At 61.8% G+C, this 20,924-nt stretch overlaps 1 protein-coding gene across 1 annotated transcript in view; it reads left to right on the forward strand.

Moving 5' to 3' along the window:
* LOC141991285 (copine-9-like) overlaps positions 1-20,924 on the forward strand; it is a 46,222-nt gene that overhangs the window by 8,087 nt on the left and 17,211 nt on the right. Inside the window, exons 2-6 of the mRNA XM_074959597.1 lie at positions 469-509; positions 10,398-10,444; positions 11,796-11,899; positions 16,084-16,123; positions 20,536-20,612. Coding sequence (XP_074815698.1) covers positions 469-509; positions 10,398-10,444; positions 11,796-11,899; positions 16,084-16,123; positions 20,536-20,612 — 309 coding nt within the window. The remainder of the gene's footprint in view (positions 1-468; positions 510-10,397; positions 10,445-11,795; positions 11,900-16,083; positions 16,124-20,535; positions 20,613-20,924) is intronic.

Below are 20,924 nucleotides of genomic sequence, written 5' to 3' on the forward strand. Positions count from 1 at the left end.
CGTGTCCAGGAGGGCTGGGGCTGCAGGGACCAGCTGTTAACAGAAGTATTAATTTTAGTTACTGTTTGTGCCACTGCAAAGCTGCCATGGCAACGAGGAGAGGTTATACTGAGGGGCGGGGTGGGTCCCCCACCACACACAGACACTGGCCTCCTCTCCCAGCCCCCAATGCCCTCCCCCACAGCCCAGGGACCCCGTGTCTGAGCTCCAGAGAGGCTGCCTGTTCCTGGGTGCAGATTCCACTGACCTGTCCTGTTCTCGCTGGCGGGTTTGATGCGGATGGACTCCAGCGGCTGTGGAGGGGAGGGAAGGCCTGGCCTGGGCTGGGAGTGGGGAGGGCGGCTGGGCTGGGGCCCAATGCTCGGGGGCTGCAGGTTCTGCAGTAATTCGTAGACCCCGATTCCCCCACTTCTCCCATTGCTGGACGAGTTTCCTGCCTGGCTCATGTCCATCTGTCTGTCTCCCCAGGAACTTGCTGGACGTGGACACCTTCTCCAAGTCTGACCCTGGTACGTGTGGGGAGTGGAGCTAGCTAGGGGACCGGCCTCAGGGCAAAGTCCCTGGCAGGGCAGGCGGGCAACATGTCCTGAGGGGGCAGCAAGGCCTGGGCAGCTGGTTCCTACGGGCTGTGCCTGGCGCTGCGCGGTGGCAGGGGTGTGTGATTGCGTCAAGCTGCACAGCCGGGACCGAGACAACCCTGTCCGGGGCAAGGGAGTGGGGGTGCTGGCAGCTGCGCAGACCGGCGGGCCCCGTCAGCGGAGACGAGCACTAGGCCTCGTGGCAGAAGCTGATTGTGAGAAGGAGACTGGGGAGGGAGTGCACCGTGTGTGCGAGCAGTGCAGGGGGCATGGGTGTGCGAGCGTGCAGCGTGTTTGCTTGGTGAGCTGCATGTCCAGGGTGGGGTTGTCCAGTGTGTGTGTGTGTGTGTGAAGGGATGCATGGGGGCGTGCGTGCAGCGTGTATGCTTGGTGTGGTGCACAAGGGACATGCACAGTGTGTGCAGGGGCACGGGGAGAGTGCAGTGTGGGGAGGAGCAAGGTTAATGTGTACATGGGGTGAGCAAGGGATGCCCCGGGGAGCAAGGTTAATGTGTATAAGTGTGGCGCACAAAGTATGCCTGTGTGTGTGCGTGCAGTGTGATGTGCGTGCAGTGGGGGGTGTGCACATGTGCAGTGTGGGTGGTGATGTCATGGAAATTGGGGAGGTCAGGGCCCGGCACCCCCACTTCCTGCGATTCACCGTGACTCTCGGCCGGCCAGTAGAAGAGCAGGTTTATTAGAGACGACAGGAACACAGTCCAGACCAGAGCTTGCAGGCATAAACAGGACCCCTTAGTCAGGCCCTTCTGGGGGGCAAGGAGCTTAGACCCCATCTCTGCTGCTCTCTCCTCTTCCCCAGCCCACTCCAAAAACTGAAACCCCCTCCAGCTGACTCCCCCAGCCTCCTCCCCTGCTTCTCCAGCCTTTGTCCAGATTCCCGGGCAGAAGGTGTCACCTGGACCCAACCCCCCTCCAAGCTCAGGTTACAGGCTCAGGTATCTTCCCAGGCAATGAAGTCACCTCCTGCCATCCCATCACCAATGCAGACAGTCCCAGGAAACTCCCCTGCCACATTCCTAGGTCAGTCCGCCCCCCTCCCTGCTGCATCACATCTCTCCCCCCTTCGAGACTGAACTGAGCGGGGTCACTCTTACCAGTGACCTGGGGAAGTCCAGGGCCCCCTCTCCGGGACAGCGCATCCGCTATCAGGTTGGCACTTCCCTTCACACAGACCACATCCATGTTGTAATCCTGCAGGAGCAGGCTCCGTCTCAGGAGCTTGGCATTGGCTCCTTTCATCTGGTGCAGCCAGGTCAGGGGAGAGTGGTCGGTGTACACGGTGAAGTGTCGCCCGAAGAGATAGGGCTCTAGTTTCTTGAGGGCCCACACCATGGCCAGGCACTCCTTCTCGATGGCCGCATAGTGTTGCTCCCGGGGTAGCAACTTCTTGCTCAGGTACACGATGGGGTGTCTCTCCCCCTTTCCATCCTCCTGCATTAACACCGCCCCCAGTCCCGTGTCGGAGGCGTCGGTGAACACCACAAAGGGCTTGTCAAAGTCTGGGTTTGCCCAGCACACAGAGAGCCCTCTGGCACTGCTTGGTCCAGACCACCTTGTCTGGCTTCCCCTTCTTGCATAGCTCAGTGATGGGGGTGGCGATGGCGCTAAAGCAGGGCACAAACCTTCAATAATACCCCGCCATCCCAATAAAGGCTTGGACCTGCTTTTTGGTGTGGGGAGCAGGCCAGTCTCTGATCACCTCCACCTTAGCTGGTTCCAGCTGTAGGCGGCCGCTCCCGCCTACCCGATGGCCCAGGTAAGATACTTCAGCCATCCCCACCTTGCACTTCTCTGCTTTGACAGTCAGCCCAGCCCCCTGGAGTCGGTCCAGCACTTGTCTAACCTGGGACACATGGTCCTCCCAGGTCTGGCTAAAGACACAGATGTCGTCAATATACGCCACGGCAAAACTCTCCATCCCCCTCAGGAGCTGGTCCACCAGGCGCTGGAAGGTGGCCGGCGCTCCCTTGAGGCCGAAAGGCAGGGTCAGGAACTCGTAGAGCCCCAGAGGGGTGATAAAGGCCGATTTCAGCCGGGCATCTGCATCCAGTGGCACTTGCCAGAAGCCCTTTGTAAGGTCCATGGTGGTAAGGTACCGAGCTCCTCCCAGCTTGTCTAGGAGCTTGTCAGGCCTGGGCATGGGGTAGGCATCAGATACAGTGATGGCATTGAGCTTCTGATAGTCGACACAGAACCGGACCGACCCGTCCTTTTTGGGGACCAGCACCACCGGCAAGGCCCAAGGGCTGGCCAACGGCTGGATCACCCCCAAAGCCAGCATGTCCCGGACCTCTCTTTCCAGGTCCTGAGCAGTTTTCCCTGTGACTCGGAAGGGGGAGCATCTTATCGGCGGGTGCGACCCTGTCTGCACCCGGTGGACAGTCAGATTAGTGCGTCCAGGCTGGTTGGAAAACAGCTGTCGGTACGGATGCAGCACCCCCCTGACCTCAGCTTGCTGGGCAGGGGTGAGCTGATCCGAGAGGGGGATTGTTTCCAGGGGGGAACCAGCTCTGGTCCCAGGGAATAGATCTACTAAAGGGTCATCTCCCTGCTCCTCCCACTGTCCACACACGGCCAACACCACATTCCCCCTGGCATAATATGGCTTCATCATATTCACATGGTACACCCGGCGGTGGTGCGCCCGGTTCGACAGCTCCACCACATAGTTTACCTCATTGAGCTGCTTGACAACCTTGAAGGGACCTTCCCAGGTGGCCTGTAGTTTGTTCTTTCTCACCAGGATGAGAACCATCACCTGATCCCCGGTGGTGTAGGCGCAGGCCCACGCCGTGTGGTCATACCAGACCTTCTGCTTCCTCTGGGCTCTGGCCAGATTCTCCCTGGCCAGGCCCATGAGTTCAGCCAGTCTCTCTCGGAAGCTCAGGACATACTCCACCACTGACTCTCCATCGGGAGTGGCCTTCCCCTCCCACTCGTCTCTCATCAGGTCCAGGGGGCCCCTCACCCTCCTTCCATATAACAGTTCGAAAGGCGAAAACTTGGTAGGCTCCTGGGGCACTTCCCTGTACGCGAACAGCAGGTGAGGTAAGTACTTGTCCCAGTCCTGCGGGTGCTGATGCATAAAGGTTTTCAGCATCATCTTTAGCGTCCCATTGAACCCCTCCACCAGCCCATTGGACCTGTTGTGCCGGACCCCACATTTCTCCCACAAGCCCTGGAGCAGAGCCGACATGAAGTTGGACCCTTGGTCTGACAAGACTTCCTTGGGGAACCCCATTTGGCTGAAAATGGTCAGCAGCACATCTGCCACGGTGTCGGCTTCAGTGGAAGCTAAGGGCACTGCCTCGGGGTAGCGGGTGGCGAAATCTACCACCACCAGAATGTATTTCTTCCCCTATTGGGTCGTCTTGCTGAGAGGCCCCACTATGTCCATGGCCACCTTCTGGAAAGGTTCCTCTATAATGGGCAAAGGTCTCAAAGCTGCTTTCCCCTTGTCCCGCGCCTTCCCCATCCTCTGACAGGGGTCATAGAATCACAGACTATCAGGGTTGGAAGGGACCTCAGGAGGTCATCTAGTCCAACCCCCTGCTCAAAGCAGGACCAATCCCCAACTAATTCATCCCAGCCAGGGCTTTGTCAAGCCTGACCTTAAAAACTTCTAAGGAAGGAGATTCCACCACCTCACTAGGTAACACATTCCAGTGCTTCACCACCCTCCTAGTGAAAAAGCTTTTCCTAATATCCAACCTAAACCTCCCCCACTGCAACTTGAGACCATTACTCCTTGTTCTGTCATCAGCTACCACTGAGAACAGTCTAGATCCATCCTCTTTGGAACCCCCTTCAGGTAGTTGAAAGCAGCTATCAAATCCCCCCTCACTCTTCTCTTCCGCAGACTAAACAATCCCAGTTCCCTCAGCCTCTCCTCATAAGTCATGCGTTCCAGTCCTCTAATCATTTGTGTTGCCCTCCGCTGGACTCTTTCCAATTTTTCCACATCCTTCTTGTAGTGTGGGGCCCAAAACTGGACACAGTACTCCAGATGAGGCCTCACCAATGTCGAATAGAGGGGAATGATCACATCCCTTGATCTGCTCGCTATGCCCCTACATATACATCCCAAAATGCCATTGGCCTTCTTGGCAACAAGGGCACACTGTTGACTCATATCCAGCTTCTCGTCCACTGTAACCCCTGGGTCCTTTTCCGCAGAACTGCTGCCGAGCCATTCGGTCCCTAGTCTGTAGCGGTGCATGGGATTCCTCCGTCCTAAGTTCAGGACTCTGCACTTGTCCTTGTTGAACCTCATCAGATTTCTTTTGGCCCAATCCTCTAATTTGTCTAGGGCCCTCTGTATCCTATCCCTACCCTCCAGCATATCTACCTCTCCTCCCAGTTTAGTGTCATCTGCAAACTTGCTGAGGGTGCAATCCACACCATCCTCCAGATCATTAATGAAGATATTGAACAAAACCGGCCCGAGGACCGACCCTTGGGGCACTCCGCTTGACACCGGCTGCCAACTAGACATGGAGCCATTGATCACTACCCGTTGAGCCCGACAATCTAGCCAGCTTTCTATCCACCTTATAGTCCATTCATCCAGCCCATACTTCTTTAACTTGCTGGCAAGAATACTGTGGGAGACCGTGTCAAAAGATTTGCTAAAGTCAAGGAACAAGATCGCAGGATCGGCAATACTGCCGGACGGTGGTAAAGACCCCGGGCCAGTAAAAGTTCTGTAGCATCCTCTGCCGGGTGCGCCGGATTCCCTGGTGCCCTGCGAGAGGGATGTCATGGGCCAGGTACAGGAGCTTGCGGCGATACTTCTGGGAGACCCCCAGCTGCCTCCTGATCCCACAGGACTCCCCTTCCCCTGGGGGAGCCCATTCTCGGTACAGGAACCCCTTCTCCCACAGGAACCTCTCCTGGCAGCCTCTCCTCATGGTCCGTCCCACACTGAGGTCGGCCAGGTCCCTGAGCTTCCGCAAGGAGGGATCTTTCCTCAACTTGGCCTGGAACTCAGCGGCTGGGGAAGGGATGGGGCCCGGTTCCCCCTCAGTGGCCAGGTCTGAGGCCTCCGCCTCTCTGAGCCATGCCCCTTGGCGCTCCCTCCCCACCAGGCTGGGGTCCTGCGCCTCCGGTGTGGTATCCTCCCCATGGTCAGGACACAGTGCCCCGCGCTGGCTCTGGATATGGGTCATGACCAGGGTATTCTGGGGGTTGCTTGGCCATTCCTCTAGGTCTGCCCCCATCAACACCTCAGTGGACAAATGGTGGTGTACCCCCACATCCTTGGGGCCCTCCTTGGCCCCCATTTCAGATGTACCCTCACCACGGGCACCTTGAATGGGGTCCTGCCCACCCCCGTCAGGGCCAGGTAGGTGTTGGGCACCACCCGATCTGGGGCCACCACCTTGGGCCAGGCCAGCATCACCTCAGCACCCGTATCCCAGTATCCATTGACCTTCCTCCCATCCACCTCCAGGGGAACAAGGCACTCACTCCACAGGGACAGCCCCGCGCCCACCCTGTAAACTGAGAACCTTGAGTCCGGGGCATCCAGCCCCCCAGAGGAGCTGGTCTGGGGCACTCCTCCCTCCTGAGCAGTTGGTAAGCTGCCAGCCTCCCTTGCCTGGGAAGCCTGCCCCTCGTCCAGCTGGGTCCCTACCCAGTTAACCCTGTGTGGGTTCGGTCTGCTCAGTCTGCCCCTGAGCTTGGGGCACTGGGTCTGTATGTGGCCTTTCCGGCCACAGTGATAGCAGCTCATGTCCCATTGGTCCCCTCGAGTGGGTCGGTTGGTCCTGATGCTGGATGTTCCCCTTGGAAGGGGGTGCTCTACATTCTCCCTTTGGGAGGTCCCATGGTGACTCTCTCTCTCTGCATCGTGGGGGGCCTGTTTGTTTGGGGTTCCTCCCTGCCACTCCCCGACCAACTGTTCACAAACTCGTCGGCCAGCTGCCCTGTGTGTCGTGGGTTCTCTGGCTTTTTGTCCACCAACCACAGCCTCAGGTCAGATGGGCACCACTCATACAGTTGCTCCAGAATGATTAGGTCGAGCAGGTCCTCCTTAGTTTGGGCCCCATCTGCCCACTTGCAGGCATATCTCTGTATCTGGAGGGCCAGTTGTAGATATGTGCCCTCAGGAATTTTATGCTGACTCCAGAGCCTTCTCTGGTACATGTTGGGAGTCAGCCCAAACTCGCAGAGCAGGGCCTGTTTTAATAGTTCATAGTCCCCTACCTCCGCCCCTTTCATTTGGATGTACACCTCCACGGCTTTGGGGAAAAGTAAGGGGGTGAGAAACTGGAGCCTGTCTGCTGGGTCAACCCTGTGCATCTTGCAGGCGTTCTCAAAGGCATTCAGGAAGCTATCGATGTCCTCCCCTCCTCACCCTGGGCCAGGACGCACTTATCAAATTTCCATGCAGTCCTGGGTCCCCCATCACTCACCAAAGCCAGGGCCTCGCTGCTCCTCAGCCTTGCCAACTCCAGCTCATGCTGACGCTGCTTTTCCCATTCCTCCAGCTCATGCTGACACTGCCTTTCGTGACCCTCTCACACTTTTTCGTGATCTTCCAACTCTCTCAATTTTATCTCCCTCTCCCATTCCAGCCGCCTCAGCTCCAGGGATGGGGAGCTCCGCCGGAGGATCCCCAGCTGGCTGCTGGGGTCAGGGTGCCTTTGGTATTCTCTGGGCTCCTCCCAGCTCCTCCCCTAGGCATAGGTAGAGGGGTCTCGGGATGCCCTTGGCAGCAATCTGACCCCTCCCAGCCGGGTCAGGCACCGGGGCCTGCGCTGCATCTGCTAGGCTGCTTCCCTCAGAGGCAGGGATCGGTGCATCTGAGCGATCCTCCTCCTCCACCTGGGCAATCAGCTGTTCTTTGGTGAGCCTCCCAGTGTGCAGCCCCCTCTGCCTGCACAGCTCCACCAGGTTGCTCTTAAGGCGCTTAGCATACATCTTCCTGCTGGCCACGAGCAGGCCTGGGTGCTCGAGCTGCAGTGTCCAGGAGGAACCCCTAGTGTGCCAACCCTTCTCCAGGTCACCACCCCTCTTCCAAGGTCAAGCCACAGACTCCTCCGCCCCTGAGATTGCTCACTGCAGTGTCCAAGGGGACCCCATTATTGCTGGTCACACACTCCCAGGGGTTAAGCATAGCTCCTTCGCCCCCCAAAACCACTCCTCTCTGACTCTTCAGCACACCTGGTTCCTGTCAATCCCCCTTCGTTTTACTGCTCCCCAGTCACTTACTGCAGGAAGCACCATCCACAGGGTGCAGTAGATCCCACCTCTGACACCAGTTGTCATGGAGATTGGGGAGGTCAAGGCCCTGCACCCCCACTTCCTGTGATTCACCGTGACTCTCAGCCAGCCAGAAGAACAGAAGGTTTATTAGAGATGACAGGAAAACAGTCCAGACCAGAGCTTGCAGGCATAAACAGGACCCCTTAGTCAGGCCCTTCTGGGGGGCAAGGAGCTTAGACCCCATCTCTGCTGCTCTCTCCTCTTCCCCAGCCCACTCCAAAAACTGAAACCCCCTCCAGCTGACTCCCCCAGCCTCCTCCCCTGCTCCTCCTCCAGCCTTTGTCCAGATTCCCGGGCAGAAGGTGTCACCTGGACCCAACCCCCCTCCCGGCTCAGGTTACAGACTCAGGTATCATCCCAGACAGTGAAGTCACTCCCTGCTATCTCATCACCGATCAGACGGTCCCAGGAAACTCCCCTGCCACATTCCTAGGTCAATCCGCCCCACTCAGTCCCTGCTGCATCATAGGTGGGATGGGATGTGCGTGTGCAGTGAGATGGTGTCCATGAGGTGTGCATGTGCGAGTGTGTGCTGGGGGAGTGCACATGCAGTGTGTGCACAGAGGAGTGGGGTGTGCAATGTGTAGGTGCGAGGTGTATATGTGCAGTGAGGTGTGCATATACTCACTGTGATGTGCAAAGTATGCATGCACAGTGGCAGGTACATGAGGTGTGCGTGCCATGGGGGAGTGTGTGTGAGACATGCAATTGGATGGAGTGTATCAGGGGTGCAGTGTGTGAGGCATGCAGGGGGATGGGGTGTGTCGGCAGATGCAGTGTGAGAGACATGCAGCGGGATGGGGTGTTTCGGGGGTGCAGTGTGTGAGGCATGCAGTGGAATGGGTGTGTTGGTGGATGCAGTGTGAGAGACATGCAGTGGGATGGGGTGTTTCGGGGGTGCAGTGTGTGAGGCATGCAGTGGGATGGGGTGTTTCGGGGGTGCAGTGTGAGAGAGACACACTGGGATGGGTGTGTTGGCGGATGCAGTGTGTGAGGCATGCAGTGGGATGGGGTGTTTTGGGGTGCAGTGTGAGAGACATGCAGTGGGATGGGGTGTTTCAGGGGTGCAGTGTGTGAGGCATGCAGTGGGATGGGGTGTTTCGGGGGTGCAGTGTGTGAGGCATGCAGTGGGATGGGTGTGTTGGCGGATGCAGTGTGTGAGGCATACAGTGGGATGGGGTGTTTCGGGGGTGCAGTGGGTGAGGCATACAGTGGGATGGCTGTGTTGGCAGGTGCAGTGTGAGAGACATGCAGTGGGATGGGTGTGTTGGCGGATGCAGTGTGTGAGGCATACAGTGGGATGGGGTGTTTCGGGGGTGCAGTGTGTGAGGCATGCAGTGGGATGGGGTGTTTCGGGGGTGCAGTGTGAGAGAGACACACTGGGATGGGTGTGTTGGCGGATGCAGTGTGTGAGGCATGCAGTGGGATGGGGTGTTTTGGGGTGCAGTGTGAGAGACATGCAGTGGGATGGGGTGTTTCAGGGGTGCAGTGTGTGAGGCATGCAGTGGGATGGGGTGTTTCGGGGGTGCAGTGTGTGAGGCATGCAGTGGGATGGGTGTGTTGGCGGATGCAGTGTGTGAGGCATACAGTGGGATGGGGTGTTTCGGGGGTGCAGTGGGTGAGGCATACAGTGGGATGGCTGTGTTGGCAGGTGCAGTGTGAGAGACATGCAGTGGGATGGGTGTGTTGGCGGATGCAGTGTGTGAGGCATACAGTGGGATGGGGTGTTTCGGGGGTGCAGTGTGTGAGGCATGCAGTGGGATGGGTGTGTTGGCAGATGCAGTGTGTGAGGCATGCAGTGGGATGGGGTGTTTCGGGGGTGCAGTGTGTGAGGCATGCAGTGGGATGGGTGTGTTGGCAGATGCAGTGTGTGAGGCATGCAGTGGGACGGGGTGTTTTGGGGTGCAGTGTGTGAGGCATGCAGTGGGACGGGGTGTTTTGGGGGTGCAGTGTGTGAGGCATGCAGTGGGATGGGTGTGTTGGCAGATGCAATGTGAGAGACATGCAGTGGGGTGTGGTGTTTCAGGGGTACAGTGTGAGAGACATGCAGTGGAATGGGTGTGTTGGCGGATGCAGTGTGAGAGACTTGCAGTGGGACGGGGTGTTTCGGGGGTGCAGTGTGAGAGACATGCAGTGGGATGGGTGTGTTGGCGGATGCAGTGTGAGAGACATGCAGTGGGATGGGTGTGTTGGCAGATGCAGTGTGAGAGACATGCAGTGGGATGGGGTGTTTCGGGGTGCAGTGTGAGAGACATGCAGTGGAATGGGTGTGTTGGCGAATGCCGTGTGAGAGACATGCAGTGGGATGGGGTGTTTCAGGGGTGCAGTGTGAGAGACATGCAGTGGGGTGGGGTGTTTCGGGGGTGCAGTGTGAGAGATATGCAGTGGGATGGGGTGTTTCAGGGGTGCAGTGTGAGAGACATGCAGTGGGGTGGGGTGTTTCGGGGGTGCAGTGTGAGAGACATGCAGTGGGATGGGGTGGCTTCTGATGCAGAGGCAGTCATTAACCCCGCGCTCTCCTCTCTGCAGTAGTGGTTCTGTTCATCCACGGGAGCGGCAGCAAGGAGTGGAGGGAGGTGAGTGAGCGCAGTGGGGCCCGTCCCGGTGCCCGGAGCCAGCACTCTGCCCCCGCTGCAGCAGGGGTCGATGTTTGTCCTGCTCTGGCACAGGAACCCCTGCTGGCCTGGGCTCCTTATGGGGGGCTCGGGAGACCCGCTTGCCACCCCAGCTCCACTGCCAATGCGCCCATCTAGCCCTGTGCCCCCCACCCCCAAGCAAGCCCGTGGGCTCATCTGCCACGGCTGAGTCTTTGTCAAGGAGCTAGCAGAGCTGAGCACCCACCTCTTGGCCAGCGGGCCACCAACCGGCGGGAAGTCCAGGGTGGGACTTAGCCACCTGACCCTGTCTCCTCCCCCTCCCCTGGAGCCCGGCCCCATGCCCAGTGGCTCTGAGTCGTTTTCAGAGAGGGTTCCTTGTCTCACTCCTTCATAGCCCTGGGCCTGGCTGCTGAGCAGGGCCGCTGGCTCCCCGGTCACCCCGCGGGTGCTGTGTTGGCAGCAGAGCGGGCAGCTCGCAGTGCAATGAGCAGCCTTCAGCCTGGGCCCCCTCCTCCGCACCACTGAGCTGCCCGTCTGGCAGCCTGTTCGCTTCCGGTGGGGGCTAGTTCTCAGCTTCGCTGCAGGGCGTCTCCTGGGGCACTGCCAGCAGCGTGTCTCTTCCCCTGCGCCAGCACCATGCGCCCTGCTGTGTCGGGCAGGGGCTCCACCAGTGGCCCTGACGGGGGCGGGCAGCCCCAGGCTCCTGCCCTGGGCTCAGGTCTCGGGGTGGGGGGGCTGAGTGGCCAGAAGCAAAGTCTCCTGCTGCTCCCCCCGAGCCGGGGCTGAGCCCTGCAGGCCTGGGGATTTCCAGCCCGTCCTCGGCCCAGCACAGATCAGTCAGAGGTGGGGCCTCGGGGCTGGGCTGCCCAGGGACCGGAACAGACTCTTGCAGGGGGCTGCCCCTGCTCCACTAGCCAGTCTGAGCAGCGCCCACCCACAGCTCCACGCGTCCCTGCACTCCGGGCACCGGCTCAGGGGCAACAGCGCGGCCCCTGGCCTGGCCGGGGGTTACCCAGCGCCCCCTTGCTGCGGGGCTGGGCCTGCCCCACTCTGATCCCTGCGGGGGCTCCCAGCCAGGGCCGCCTAATCCCCTGCTCTGCTAAACGGGCCCATATGGCCACCTGCTCCCACGCTAATGATCTGGCTCTGCCGTTGGCCTTAATCCCAGGGAATCCGGATTACAGGCCAGGGAGGCAGCAGAAATTAAACGGGGGGCTCTGGGGGACAGCCCCTTCCTCACATACATGCTGGGACCCCAGGGCCATGGCCACGTGGCCCCAGGTGGCCCCTCTGGGTTGGGTGCTGTCCCCTCACCCCCTTCTCCCCTCAGTTTGGACGCACTGAAGTGATTGACAACACCCTGAACCCCGACTTCGTCCGCAAGTTCGTCCTTGATTATTTCTTTGAGGAGAAGCAGAATCTGCGCTTTGATGTGTGAGTGAAACCTGCTCCCCCTCCTCCACCCGATGCCCCTCCCTGACCCTGCCTCGGCTCCCCCCTGCCCAGTTCCCCTGCCCCGTCCCACCTCTGCTTCCCCCTGCCTGCTCCCCTCCCCCACCTGATCCACGTCTCCCTGCTCTTCCTCTGCTCCCCACACCAGGTCTCCCTCCCTCACCCTGCCTTGGCCCCCCTGCCCTGCCTCGGGTCCCACCTGCCCAGTTCCCCTCCCCAATCCCATCTCGGCTCCCCCCACACCTGGTTCCCCTCCCCACCCTGCCTCGGCTCTGCTCACTCCCTGCTTTCCCACTTGGCCCTTAGTCGGAGACCAGGTGATTTGTGGTATGGCTGCCAACCGGGCCAAAGTGGAGTCCTGACTGGGGAAACTGGAGGTGGGGTTGCAGAGCTCTGGGGCGGTTGTGGTATGACAGACGTGGTGGCCATGGTGTGACACGGCAGGGCAGTTGCAGTGTCCTGGGACATGGCAGGGTGGCTGCGGGGTGGCGTGACGGAGCGGCTGTGGCGTGGCGGGGTGGTAGTGTCGGGGTGGTAGTGGCGGTGGGGGGTGGCGTGGCGGGGTGGTCGTGGCGGTTGCAGTGTGGCGGGGTGGCGTGGCAGGGTGGCAGTGGCGGTGGGGGGTGGCGTGGCGGGGTGGTCGTGGCGGTTGCAGTGTGGCGGGGTGGGGTGGCAGGGTGGCAGTGGCGGTGGGGGGTGGGGTGGCATGGCGGGGTGGTAGTGGCGGTTGCAGTGTGGCGGGGTGGTAGTGGCGGTGGGGGGTGGGGTGGCGTGGCGGGGTGGTAGTGGTGGTTGCAGTGTGGCGGGGTGGCGTGGCAGGGTGGCAGTGGCGGTGAGGGGTGGGGTGGCGGGGTGGTCGTGGCGGTTGCAGTGTGGCGGGGTGGCGTGGCAGGGTGGCAGTGGCGGTGAGAGGTGGGGTGGCGTGGCGGGGTGGTCGTGGCGGTTGCAGTGTGGCGGGGTGGCGTGGCAGGGTGGCAGTGGCGGTGGGGGGTGGGGTGGCGTGGCGGGGTGGTCGTGGCGGTTGCAGTGTGGCGGGGTGGCGTGGCAGGGTGGCAGTGGCGGTGGGGGGTGGCGTGGCGGGGTGGTCGTGGCGGTTGCAGTGTGGCGGGGTGGCGTGGCAGGGTGGCAGTGGCGGTGGGGGGTGGGGTGGCGTGGCGGGGTGGTCGTGGCGGTTGCAATGTGGCGGGGTGGCGTGGCAGGGTGGCAGTGGCGGTGGGGGGTGGCGTGGCGGGGTGGTCGTGGCGGTTGCAGTGTGGCGGGGTGGCGTGGCGGGGTGGTAGTGGCGGTGGGGGGTGGCGTGGCGGGGTGGTAGTGGCGGTGGGGGGTGGGGTGGCGTGGCGGGGTGGTAGTGGCGGTTGCAGTGTGGTGGAGTGGCGTGGCAGGGTGGCAGTGGCGGTGGGGGGTGGCGTGGCGGGGTGGTAGTGGCGGTTGCAGTGTGGTGGAGTGTCGGGGTGGTAGTGGCGGTGGGGGGTGGGGTGGCGTGGCGGGGTGGTAGTGGCGGTTGCAGTGTGGCGGGGTGGCGTGGCAGGGTGGCAGTGGCGGTGGGGGGTGGCGTGGCGGGGTGGTCGTGGCGGTTGCAGTGTGGTGGAGTGGCGTGGCGGGGTGGTAGTGGCGGTGGGGGGTGGGGTGGCGTGGCGGGGTGGTAGTGGCGGTTGCAGTGTGGCGGGGTGGCGTGGCAGGGTGGTAGTGGCGGTGGGGGGTGGCGTGGCGGGGTGGTAGTGGAGGTTGCAGTGTGGCGGGGTGGTAGTGGCGGTGGGGGGTGGGGTGGCGTGGCGGGGTGGTAGTGGTGGTTGCAGTGTGGCGGGGTGGCGTGGCAGGGTGGCAGTGGCGGTGGGGGGTGGCGTGGCGGGGTGGTCGTGGCGGTTGCAGTGTGGCGGGGTGGCGTGGCAGGGTGGCAGTGGCGGTGGGGGGTGGGGTGGCGTGGCGGGGTGGTCGTGGCGGTTGCAGTGTGGCGGGGTGGCGTGGCAGGGTGGCAGTGGCGGTGGGGGGTGGCGTGGCGGGGTGGTCGTGGCGGTTGCAGTGTGGCGGGGTGGCGTGGCGGGGTGGTAGTGGCGGTGGGGGGTGGCGTGGCGGGGTGGTAGTGGCGGTGGGGGGTGGGGTGGCGTGGCGGGGTGGTAGTGGCGGTTGCAGTGTGGTGGAGTGGCGTGGCAGGGTGGCAGTGGCGGTGGGGGGTGGCGTGGCGGGGTGGTAGTGGCGGTGGGGGGTGGCGTGGCGGGGTGGTAGTGGCGGTTGCAGTGTGGTGGAGTGTCGGGGTGGTAGTGGCGGTGGGGGGTGGGGTGGCGTGGCGGGGTGGTAGTGGCGGTTGCAGTGTGGCGGGGTGGCGTGGCAGGGTGGCAGTGGCGGTGGGGGGTGGCGTGGCGGGGTGGTCGTGGCGGTTGCAGTGTGGTGGAGTGGCGTGGCAGGGTGGCAGTGGCGGTGGGGGGTGGGGTGGCGTGGCGGGGTGGTAGTAGCGGTTGCAGTGTGGTGGAGTGGCGTGGCGGGGTGGTAGTGGCGGTGGGGGGTGGGGTGGCGTGGCGGGGTGGTCGTGGCGGTTGCAGTGTGGCGGGGTGGCGTGGCAGGGTGGTAGTGGCGGTGGGGGGTGGCGTGGCGGGGTGGTCGTGGCGGTTGCAGTGTGGCGGGGTGGCGTGGCAGGGTGGCAGTGGCGGTGGGGGGTGGCGTGGCGGGGTGGTCGTGGCGGTTGCAGTGTGGCGGGGTGGCGTGGCAGGGTGGCAGTGGCGGTGGGGGGTGGGGTGGCGTGGCGGGGTGGTCGTGGCGGTTGCAGTGTGGCGGGGTGGCGTGGCAGGGTGGCAGTGGCGGTGGGGGGTGGCGTGGCGGGGTGGTCGTGGCGGTTGCAGTGTGGCGGGGTGGCGTGGCAGGGTGGCAGTGGCGGTGGGGGGTGGGGTGGCGTGGCGGGGTGGTCGTGGCGGTTGCAGTGTGGCGGGGTGGCGTGGCAGGGTGGCAGTGGCGGTGGGGGGTGGCGTGGCGGGGTGGTCGTGGCGGTTGCAGTGTGGCGGGGTGGCGTGGCAGGGTGGCAGTGGCGGTGGGGGGTGGCGTGGCGGGGTGGTCGTGGCGGTTGCAGTGTGGCGGGGTGGCGTGGCAGGGTGGCAGTGGCGGTGGGGGGTGGCGTGGCGGGGTGGTCGTGGCGGTTGCAGTGTGGCGGGGTGGCGTGGCAGGGTGGCAGTGGCGGTGGGGGGTGGCGTGGCGTGGCGGGGTGGTCGTGGCGGTTGCAGTGTGGCGGGGTGGCGTGGCAGGGTGGCAGTGGCGGTGGGGGGTGGGGTGGCGTGGCGGGGTGGTCGTGGCGGTTGCAGTGTGGCGGGGTGGCGTGGCAGGGTGGCAGTGGCGGTGGGGGGTGGGGTGGCGTGGCGGGGTGGTCGTGGCGGTTGCAGTGTGGCGGGGTGGCGTGGCAGGGTGGCAGTGGCGGTGGGGGGTGGCGTGGCGGGGTGGTCGTGGCGGTTGCAGTGTGGCGGGGTGGCGTGGTGGGCTGGCTGCAGCAAGGCCGGGGGATTGCAATGCTCTTCATGCTGCTCCCAGGGTTCCTGACTCTGCCACAGGCAGAAACAGAAGCTCTTCGGGCCAGCGTGTAACATGGGCCGGCCTGAAGTCGTCATGACCCTGGAACTCAGGGTAGGAGCCCAGTGGTGCGAACACCCAGCAGCGCCTGGGGTGGGCGAGAACATGAGACGGGGGGGGCTGGAGAACAGCTGTGCCTGGTGCCAGGGGGCACGTCTGGGCCTGTCTCTGATCTGTCTGTGCAGTGCCCAGCGCAGCTCGTGAACTCCAGGAGGTTCCAGCTTCCAGCAGCCGGAGGACACCGCGGGTGCCGGTGCTTGTCCTTGGCCGGAGCGGTGCTCCCAGTCGCTGAGCTGCGCAGCCCCAGCTGTGTGTCCGGATCAGTGGCCTACGAGAAGGGGTCCAGGAGCCTCTCCAGGCTCTCAGGCCTCTCCGGGCACTGCTGGGTGTCAGGGCAGCCACCAGGCGCCAGCCTCCATCACCTGCTGGGCTTGGCTGTGCTCAGGGCCCTGCATGTGGGGCCCTATAGCCCCCGTCTCGTGCCAGCACTCCCCCGGACGGAGCTCATTCCTGGGTGGGGAGGGCTGAAGGGCGGGGGGGGGGACTCCGACTGGAGCAGCACTGTGGGGGTCCCGCACCCATTGCAGTTTTCACGGCTCTCCTCTCTTCCCCCCAAGCTACAACGTGGACTCCAAGAGCTGCAACATCTCTAAACACGTGAGTATGGACCCGGCTCTGCCCGCAGGCTCAGCCCCCCGCTCTGCCCCCCCGGACTCAGCCCCTGGTTCCGCCCTCCTCCCGGACTCAGCCCTGCCCTTGGGCTCAGCCCCCAGCTGTGCCCTCCCTCCCCTGGGCTCAGCCCTCCCCCTTGTGCCTTGCAGGTCCCTTGTTTTGCCATGTTGCTGGACCAGTGAGATGCTGTGGCTCTGTGGCCTACGGGGTGGGGGGCGGGAGGTGTCAGGGTCTCCCCAGCTGTGACTGCAGAGGCAGCTTGTCCTTGTTTGTAGGGGGCACCTCGCAGCCGCACTGCACAGGCAGGGACTGGCCAGAGACCGCCCAGGGCATGTGTGGCTGAGCAGGGGCTGAGCCCGGTTTCCAGGCAGTGCCCTGGCCGTCTGGTCCCGGCAGGAGAGCGCAGTGCAGGCGCTGTGTGCCCAAGGAGCTGCACTGCATGTCTGGCACAGAGAACATGGGCCTTGTCCCTGGCCCCACTCACCCAGGCTCTGACACCAGCTCTCCGGCATCCCCTCCCTGCTGCTCTCCAGAGCCTGCCCCCAGGGTGCCTGGCTGGATCCGGTGCTGCCTGTAGCCCAGAGCGTGGCTCTGTGTGAACGATGGGGCGACCCACTACCTGCTGCTGGCCCTCGGGGGGGCAGCCCGGGCTCCATCCTCACCCTGTCTAACCTGCTCTCTCTCTCTGCTGCCCACCCTGGGACCACAGAAGGTACGTGCCTCTCCTGCCCCCCATGGCAAACGGGCAAAGCACAGTCGGGAGCGAGGACTGGGCTGGGGGAGCCCCAGGTGGGCAGGGGCCGTTTGTCACCAGGGACTGAACCAGGATGTTGCCAGGATGGGCAAGGAATGGTGTCCCTAGCCTCTGTCTGTCAGAGGGTGGAGATGGATGGCAGGAGAGAGATCACTGATCATCACCTGTTAGGTTCACTCCCTCTGGGGCACCTGGCATTGGCCGCTGTCGGCAGACAGGATACTGGGCTGGATGGACCTTTGGTCTGACCCAGTCTGGCCGTTCTGATGGTAACCCCTTCAGGCAGTGCCCCAGACCTCCCCCCCCGGCAGCTGGGAGGGCCTGGGGGCCCTGGACAGACTGACTCCTCTAGGGCAGGGAAGCAGTTAGAGCCCTTGCAGCACAGAGCCGTGGTACCTATGCCTCCCGCCATGGGAGGCCTCTCTTCTCCTGGCGGCCAGGGGACATCCCTCCCCCCATCCTGTCCTGGGCCCTGGCCATTGTTCCTGCAGCTCCGGAACACAAAGGGCTGGTGGAGATTGCCAACCAAGACATGGCCCATGCCTCCCCATCGGGGTGCCCCATAGCACCTGCTCCCCACTGCAGCACTGGCCTCATTTCAGCAGCAAGCTCTGGCTGGAAGGGTTCAGGCAGGAATCCAGAACCTCAGCAGGGCCGTGCTGGGTCAGACCAATGGTCCGTCTGGGCCAGTGTCCTGGCTCTGGCATGGCCAGGTGCTGTAGAGGGAATGAACAGAACGGGGCAGTTATCGAATGATCCATCCCGTTGCCCACTCCCAGCTTCTGGCAGCCAGAAGTTTAGGGACACCCATAGCCCGGACTTGTGTCCCTGCCCACCCTGGCTAACAGCCGTTGGTGGACCCTGTAATGAGGCTGGTTCTGGCAGGACCCAACGGAGAGGTGCCAATTCAGGACAAACTGCTCAAAGCAGGGCAGTTACAGCCCCAGGCTGGGGTTTCTGTGCCCACCAAGGCAACCCAAACCAGCCAAACAGAGCAGACTTTGGTCTCACCCCACTGGCTAACCCCAAGTCACACGAGCAATTCCCATAGACGCTCCAGTTTCCCAGTATCCCCACCAGGGCCACTCGTTATGGGGACAGATGGTTATGAAAACCAATACCCCAGTAAAAGAAAAACAGTTCCCTCGATCCCAAAGGACCAAGCCCCAGACCCCGGTCAATACACAAATCAGATCTTACCCACCAATCACGCTGCTGCCAATCCCTTGGAGTCTAAAATCTAAAGGTTTGTTCATAAACGGAAAGGACAGAGACGAGAGCTAGAACGGGTTCAATGGAATCAATGACGTCCAGTGACGGCAAAGTTCTTGGGTCAGGCTTGCAGCAGGGATGGAATAAACGGCAGGTTCAAATCCAGTCTCTGGAGAACATCCCCAGCTGGGATGGGTCTTTCAGTCCTTGGGTCAAAGCTTCAGGGTGGCCAAGTCCCTCCGGAGGTCAGAAGCAGGACTGAAGACCAGCTGGAGGAGCTGCAGCAGCTTTTGAAAGTCTCTTGCCGTGTGGTCTCTGCTTTCTGTGTCCCAAGGACAAGCTGCCCATCCCGTGGCCTGGAAACACCTCAGAGTTCTGTCCCTCGGCAGGTCCCTGCACGCCTGGCCGAGTCCCCAGGCGTGTCTGCCTTCTCTCCATGGGTCAGTTGTGTCGCTGATGGTCCTTAACGGGCCATCCAGCAGGCTAGGCAGAGCTGACCCCAACGTGTCTGGGGTGTCCCCTAGAAGCAGAGCACAAGTTTGAAATACAGACAGGGCAGAGCCAATATTCATAACTTTAACTATAAAAATGATACCCACAGACAGACAGCATCATCCTAACCAGCCAACCATCACCTTGTCTGAGACACCTTATTTGACCCCCTTTATACAAGATTTAGTGCCACTAGGGGACCTTGGTTGCAACCATGTTCTATACGGTCCCAGTTCAAGTCAATAACGTCACAGACCCGTCCTCCAGAACTGATCTAGTTCGTTTTTTGAACCCAGTTACACTTTTGGCCTTCGCACCCCCTGGCACGGAGACTGTGGCACCCTCCGCAGGCTGGCTGGGCAGGCGGTGTGCGAAGAAGCACTGCCTTGTGTTTGTTTAAACCTGCTGCCTATAATGTCATTGGGTGACCCCTGGTTGGAGTGTTATGGGAAGGAGTAAATAACACGTCCTTATTTACCTTCTCCACACCAGTCATGATTTTATAGACCTCGATAATATCCCCCCTTAGTCGTCTCTTCCAAGCTGAAAAGTCCCAATCTTGATTAATCTCTCGTCATACGAAAGCTGTTCCATACCCCTAATAATTTTTGTTGCCCTTTTCTGAACCTTTTCCAATTCCAATATATCTTTTTTGAGATGGGGCGACCACATCTGCATGCAGTATTCAAGATGTGGGCGCACCATGGGTTTATATAGGGGCAATATGATATTTTCTGTCGTATTATCTGTCACTTTCCTAATGATTCCCAACATTCTGTTCGCTTTTTTGACTGCTGCTGCCTAGTGAGTGGATGATTTCAGAGAAGTCTCCACAAGGACTCGGAGGACTCTCAGACTTGACAGAGCCCTGGCTGGGATGATTTAGTTGGGGTTGGTCCTGCTTTGAGCAGGGGGTTGGACTAGATGACTGTCATGGAGTCCCTGGGCGATGCTCTGGAACTGCTCCCCATGAAGCCAGGCAGGACTCTGGAGCAGTCTCCTCTCTGGGAGCAGCCTGTCTGCAGGACACACAGCTCACCCGGCTTCCACCTTCCTGGGTCTGACCTCGGAGCATTCAGCATCCTCTGCCCCTCCCTGCGCTTCCCCCAGCGAGTCCACCCAGGCGGGGTCCTGGGGCAGCCAGAGGGTCCTGCCCCCAACTCCGCAGTCAGACGTGACTCTCAGCCAGCCAGTAAAACCGAGGTTTATTAGACGACAGGAACATGGTCTAACACAGAGCTTGTAGGTGCAGAGAACAGGACCCCTCAGCTGGGTCCATGTTGGGGGGCAGGGAGCCAGACAACCCCGTCTGCCCCTTCACTCCATGTCCCAGCTAGCCCCAAACTGAAACTCCCTCCAGCCCCTCCTCCTCTGGGCTTTGTCCCTGTCCCGGGCCAGGAGGGCACCTGATTCCCTTTGTTCTCCAACCCTTTAACTCTCACCTTGCAGGGGGGGAGGGGCCCAGGCCATCAGTGGCCAGGAAACAGGGTGTCGGCCATTCTCTGTGTCCAGACCCCTGCACACACCTGCCCTCTAGGGCTCTGCAAGGATCATACACCCTTACCCAACCCCCTAGATACTTAAGAACTGCACAGGGGAAACTGAGGCACCCACACACTATTCAGAGGAAACATTAAGAACAGTCCCACTTCGTCACAATGACCTCCTGAGGTCTCTTCCAGCCCTGATATTCTAGGATTCTATGAGATCTCTCTCGAGTGGTCCCAGCTCATTTTTACCCCATCATTTTATATGGGGGTTGCTGGGTTCTGACCTTACCTGCTGTGGGGGCACCCTGGGATGCGGTGTGGGGGGATCCGAGATGCCCTGCCCTGGAGGCACCCCGGGGTGGGGTCTGGAGGCACGCCATGGGCTGCCCTCCCCACCTGCAGGCGAGACCAGTGCTGTGTGTGCCCTAACTAGCGAGCCTTGTTGGCAGGACTTTCTGGGCCAGGCGTTCGTGGCGCTGGGCGAAGTGATCGGATCCCAGCGGAGCCGCTTGGAGAGACCCCTCACGTGAGCCTCCCTTCACCTGCTCCTGGGGGCTCCATGCGGGGGGAGGGCCTGGGGCTGGAGTTCCTATACACCCACATACTGCCCCCCAGCCAGCCAGTCCCCCCGTCCCCCACATACTGACCCCCAGCCAGCCAGTCAGTCCCCCCATCCCCCACATACTGCCCCCAGCCAGCCAGTCCCCCCGTCCCCCACGTACTGCCCCCAGCCAGCCAGTCCCCCCGTCCCCCACGTACTGCCCCCCAACCAGCCAGTCCCCCCGTCCCACGTACACTGCCCCAGCCAGCCAGTCCCCCCATCCCCCACATACTGCCC

This window comes from Natator depressus, chromosome 7 (genome assembly GCF_965152275.1).
Source record: "Natator depressus isolate rNatDep1 chromosome 7, rNatDep2.hap1, whole genome shotgun sequence".
NCBI classification, from domain to species: domain Eukaryota; kingdom Metazoa; phylum Chordata; order Testudines; family Cheloniidae; genus Natator; species Natator depressus.